Source organism: Cyprinodon variegatus, unplaced genomic scaffold (assembly GCF_000732505.1).
Source record: "Cyprinodon variegatus isolate N-32 unplaced genomic scaffold, C_variegatus-1.0 Scaffold724, whole genome shotgun sequence".
Lineage (NCBI taxonomy): Eukaryota > Metazoa > Chordata > Actinopteri > Cyprinodontiformes > Cyprinodontidae > Cyprinodon > Cyprinodon variegatus.
In genome coordinates, this window is record NW_015151177.1 from 121,749 (window position 1) to 127,398 (window position 5,650).

General features: G+C 36.2%; 1 protein-coding gene across 1 annotated transcript; it reads left to right on the forward strand.

The window, feature by feature from the left end:
* On the forward strand, window positions 1–4,641 carry tmem208 (transmembrane protein 208). The gene is made up of 6 exons (XM_015395074.1): window positions 1–188; window positions 1,171–1,266; window positions 2,167–2,226; window positions 2,313–2,449; window positions 3,864–3,948; window positions 4,033–4,641. The coding sequence occupies exons 1-6, from the start codon at window positions 183–185 to the stop codon at window positions 4,168–4,170; spliced, it is 522 nt and encodes a 173-aa protein (XP_015250560.1). The 5' UTR covers window positions 1–182; the 3' UTR covers window positions 4,171–4,641.
* The last annotated feature ends 1,009 nt before the right edge of the window (window positions 4,642–5,650 follow it).

Here is a 5,650-nt window from a genome sequence, read left to right on the forward strand (position 1 = left end):
GAAATGTTTCATACTCCGGAGCCCGGAGTGCTGATGTGTTTCTGAGACATTTTAGTTGACAGATCCCTCAGGGTCTGATCATTTTTTATCGGTATATTAACGGGTAGAAGCGGGAGCTGTTGTAAGGTCCATGACAGAGAGGACCCAACGGAGGAGATCCTCAGTAGAGACGAGTAGAGGGAATGGCGGTGAGTGAAGCAGACACATGTATTAAAGGAGGAACACTGGTTCATTTCAGTAGGAACTGACTGCAGTCACTGTCCTGCTGGGATAACGGTAGCTGGGACAAACGATTGAGACATAATAACATCATGTTTTAGTGTCATTTTCACTTTTTTCAATACAACATAAAACTATATTAAGTACCCATTTAAGCCTTTTTACATGGTCTACTGATAAATAAGGCATAAACTGCTTACCTAATGCCTATTTAAAAGAGAAAAGGCATCCACATTTAGGCATAAAGTAGTTCTATGTGTACTTAAAGAACCAATAGAATAGCAGCAAAAAATATTTAAATGTCCAAGATTCAAAAGAATGGGTGTCATCCAAAAGTATTAACTTTTTTCAGTTAAGGAGGTACAAATATATAGTGTGGTTTTAGGTCTCAACTTTGACTAGGCCATTTTAACACACAGATGTATTATGATCTAAGCCCCTAAATTGCAGCTCTGGCTCTATGTTGTTATTTTACAAACTGGAACATAAAGTGAAGTCCAAAGATCAGGTATGTTTCTGCTTCTAACTGGTTTTATTCTAGGGTCCTTCTGCGTTTAACCTTATTCATCATAAAGGAAGTGGTAAAAGTAGAACTTCTGACTGATGGATTGCAGGTTATAAAAAAAAACAAAAAGCAGCTCACTCAAGAGTTGCTGCAACAACTTGGATGAATTCAAATAATTCAGTCATTGATTTAGGAATTCTTCTAAATTAAGCAAGTGCACATCAAATGTGTTATTTTGGAGTATTAATCAACAGTAAATGTCTCAACTCAAAACTATAAAGTGTTTCGATTTATAAGACTACAAATATCATTATGTTTATATTTTTTGACTGTTTCCTTTAGAAAGTATGGAATATGAATTATTATTTGCTAAATGCATTGACTTCTTTTGATCAGGTTGAGAGCAGTTTGGTTTTACTCTCAAAGCTCTCCATGTTTTCTTAAAGCCCAAAGGTAAAGTTGGAACAAAAGGAAAGAAGCAGATCTATGAGGAGAACGAGGCGACGCTCAAGTTCTACACCAGAGTCATCCTTGGAGCCAATGTAAGACAGATGCATATAGTTATTGTGGTCTTTCTTCTGGGACAATGTTAGGGGATGATCACCAGCTGCTATTGACTGGATGCTGACAGATATAAAGCTTGGCATTGTATGGGACTAGTAGAATGGTTTAGGATTCTTTTCCTGCTTTTTCTTGAAAGCAGAAAACAAGGATCAGTACGGCAAAACATGATTAAACCGTATTTATCTGCATTTTATTTGTTCCTTTTTTTAGATTACTAATGTTGACACGAAAGGAAAATATGAACCTCTAAAAGGCTAGATTTATATTTAAATCCAAAGCCGAAAAAGTTAGCTCCTGGAAGTAGCATAGGATCCCATTTCTGGTACAAATGGGCACAGATGAGTGATAAAAGCCTTTAATACATTATCGTTTAGTACACTTACAATTTTTGGGAAGGGAAAAACATAATCTAGATATTTTTTACTAAATAAAATTGAGGGCGACCTGGATGTATATCTGGTTGCACATGCACAAATGAGCTGATGGTACGGATCGATTTCCGGGATGGCTCGGGTAATGACATCAACAACTGTTAAAAGTTTCTGTCCTCCTTACAAGATGTTTTTAGCACCATAACTGCTTCAAAACCTACATTTTCCAGGTGCATGATCTATAGGATCAGAAATGTACCCAGAAGTTTGGCTCTTCATGTCCTAATCATGTCTTAATCGTCGAAACAGTGTTTTTCGTAAATCTAAACAATAACTTTTATATTATTTCCTAATGTCAAACCCAGTTGTAAAATTTTGAAGTAGTTGTAAGTGGGAAAGCAGATGTTTAGGAACACTGATGATGAAATGATAACGATAAAAGCAAGCAGTTTAGTTTGTGTTACTGTTTTGATGAGTTTCCTTCAACTAATTACATTTCCCCTACAGGCAATATATGCTGCTGTGAATTTTCTAGTTTTCTACAGTTCTTCCACGTTATGGACCTGGGTGAGTGGATTTAAGTGTCTCCTAACTGTCTGAAAGTAGTGCTGTCGTCATCTTTTCTAAGCCTGATCTTGATATGTTTCCCACAGCTGCTGCTGCTGTTTGCGCTGGCCGTGTACGTGGGGAGTTACCGCTCTATGTCAGCCATGGCCAAACCAGCGTTTGCTGAGGATGGAAGCCTTGTGGATGGAGGAATAGACCTAAATATGGAGCAGGGAATGGCGGAGTAGGTCATGTTACGATTAGTAGATGAAATATGGTAAAAAAGTTAAAGTTGGTCTCAATGTTTTTGCTTTTCTAACTCTGTTATGTGTCTGTTAGGCCTGCATCATTAGGACATAGCTGCCTAAGGTGCAGTGGCGTTATAAAATCCAGTTTCTGATGGGAGGAAGTCATCGTTGAATATGCTAATTTTATGAAATTTTTATTCACTTTTTTTTTTACATTTCATTTTAGTTTTATAATGAATGAAATGTCTTTTCAAACATGAGATCATTATTTCTTAGTAAAATTTAAAAGGGAAAAGACTTAATAACATGAATAAAGATACAGCTTACACTGTTTAAATCCAAATTACTTTCTTGTAGTGTAACTGTGATTCTATAATTCAGTCTAAGGATCAAAGCTGTTAGCACTCAAACTCTGTATCTGGATACAATACTAATTTTGTTTGGCATCGATGCTGAAAACAAGTGTTAGCATATTTTAAGAGCTCAACAATAATATATTTACTCTTAATTTCATATTTATGGGTTATTTATTTTGTACATTTATGTAATATTTGATTCTGTTAAGGGTATAGTGGAGGATTTTTGCAAATTTTTGAAAAGAGCCATCCTCTCCTCTTAAAAAAAAAAAAGAAATGCACATGCACAACCCTGTACCCGCTCCAGAAAAGGAATGCCTATTAAACGTGTGCAAGAGCGTGCACCAGCCCATTTCTCCTTGTGCACGCTTTGTTTAAAAGTTGCTGTCTGCATCGCTCATCAGAGCTTACTTTCCAAAAGACTAACCACCAGTAAGTGAAAATGGGGATGAGTACGTCATTCTTGTGATAAGTCCATTACATACATATAACCAGAATGATTGACAATTAGGAGGACCACTTATTTTGATGATCCACCCGGAAATAGAACTTCCTCCACTATAAGAAAGCATGTTTCATGGTGAAATTAAGAAAGGTGAGCTTTTCTAAGCTAACATTTTCTTTGTCATGCCTTTAATTATCTGGCCTTTTTGTCCCAGTAGTATTGAAAATGGTATTGAATGTTAAATATTTTCCTATACGGTATATTGGTATTGAATTTGATATTTTAGTATCAGTAGACATCCCCTTATTTAGTTGAAAGGAGCTTATAGCTGATTCCAACTGATCCACTGCAAATAGACTTTTGATAGATGAGCAAGTTTTGAGTTTGTTACTCTAAGTTTGTGTCTTAATGTTAGACACAACGTTAACATTTATCTGAACTCTTAAAAACACTGAAACATTGTTTTCCATATTTAGACTCTTTTGATATAATATCTCACAGTCTCATTAAAGCTATGTTACATTTAAAGTTTAGAAAATGATATATAAAATCTGGTCCAAATACTCAGATTAATAATTTGAGCTGTCTGTTGTTTTGTTTTGTTTTCAGACACCTTAAAGATGTAATCCTGCTCACCGCCATAGTGCAGGTGCTTAGCACCATCTCTTCTTATTTCTGGTACCTTTGGTGGTTGGTAAGAGCTTTTTTTTCCTTCTTTCATCTCTGATACTTTATTTCTTCTTCTCCTGACATGTCCTGTGCTTTGTGCGTGTTTCAGGCCCCCGCTCGTGCCCTGCACCTGCTTTGGGTGAATTTTCTGGGCCCCTGGTTTATGGCAGAGAATCCTTCAGCACCGGAGGAGGTGAATGAGAAAAAGCAGAAAAGACAAGAGCGTAGACAGATGAAGCGATACTGATGCTGCAGAGCGCACTGAGCAGTATTTTTATACACACACAATCTAATATACAGGAGGAGGGCAACCCGTAAGTTATTCAGGAGGAAATTTTTGGTTATTGAGTTAAATCCGGTTGAAATCAGATCCAGTGAAATCCTGTCATTCATGTTTGTTTTCTTTCTGCTTTCATGCTGTAATCTAATGTTCTCCCTAAATTATGAAATGAAATGTTCCCTGTTTAGATGATGGCTCGCTCTAAATCCCATTTGTCTTCATGACAAAATGTGAGGGTTTAGCTTTTGCAGAATGCCTTCCCCGCTACATATTTCTTTTTTTTTTTTTCTTCCACGCCATTGTCCAAAACAGGTTTGTAACGTCATATCTTTTATTATAATTTTCTCAGCTCCACACTGTGTCCGGATGTTTCAGAATCTAAATCAAAGCCTTAATGAGAAAATGGGAACAACTTTGCAATAAAATTCTTCCTCTGTGTGTGCTGAGTTGTTATTTGACTGAATAGATGTTTTTGCAGTGACTGAGCTGTGTTTTCTAATGACTCAACAGTGACATATAAAGTTTATGGCTTTGGTTGGTTAAGTTTCCAGTTTTTGGACTAATTTCCTGAGCGGTTATTAAATGTAATGAAGATTATCATGAGTAAAAAAGTAAAACTTCACTGGTGTGTTATATATAGTTAGCAACATTTACTACAAAGCTTTTGGAAAAGTGTAATTAAGACATGTTCTTAATGCCATCAATGTTTTTTTAAAATTGCTTATTAATTTTTACGTTTTCTTTATTATGAATTTTCTAAATCTTTAAACTCCCAATATTTTTGTCTTGTTTTTTTTATTTTCTCTAAACGTTTCAGCAACCAGTAGAGCCAGTTCTTTAATCTTCCCTCCTTTATGTGACAATAATCTTTTTATATTCAAACTAGGCTTTAGGCTCAAGGCCTAACAAAGCTATGCTCTCTTGTAAATTCTTTACATGTTAGGATATAAGAAGTGGTCCAGTCTTTTTGCAGGTTCTAAAGTTATTCTAATGCATCATAAAATACACAGACAACAGGTTTCACACTATTACTGAAAAGAAATCTGCAGAGAACAAGAAGCCATTTTCAGTACAGTTATGAGCCAGTTTTTCTTTTGGAGGAATTTTTCCTCCTGTTTCTATGCAATGTTGCTTCACTTGATGAAGGTTTTCCAATATTCATTACTAAAGATTTCTCTGAAAGCGTCACATCAGGATTTCAGGCAGGTTTGGATTTGATTGAGAAATTTGAGCACCAGTTCTTTTCTCCTTCAGCCATTCTGTTGCAGATTAGCCTCCGTGTTTGAGGTTCATTGTCTTGTTAATGAGCCGCTGTGGACTGAGGTTCAGCTGTCGGACAGATGGCATTACATTAGACTCTTGAACACGGCAGTTTTCTGTAGAGTTTGTGACGGATTTGGTGACAGCTTCACCCTTTGACATCTTTACTCTTAAGGTCTTTGTGCCG

Coding starts and splice junctions, on each gene's coding strand:
- tmem208 (XM_015395074.1), top strand. Junction 2,227..2,312: donor CTTCCACGTTATGGACCTGG/GTGAGTGGATTT, acceptor TGTTTCCCACAG/CTGCTGCTGCTGTTTGCGCT. Junction 2,450..3,863: donor ATGGAGCAGGGAATGGCGGA/GTAGGTCATGTT, acceptor TTTTGTTTTCAG/ACACCTTAAAGATGTAATCC.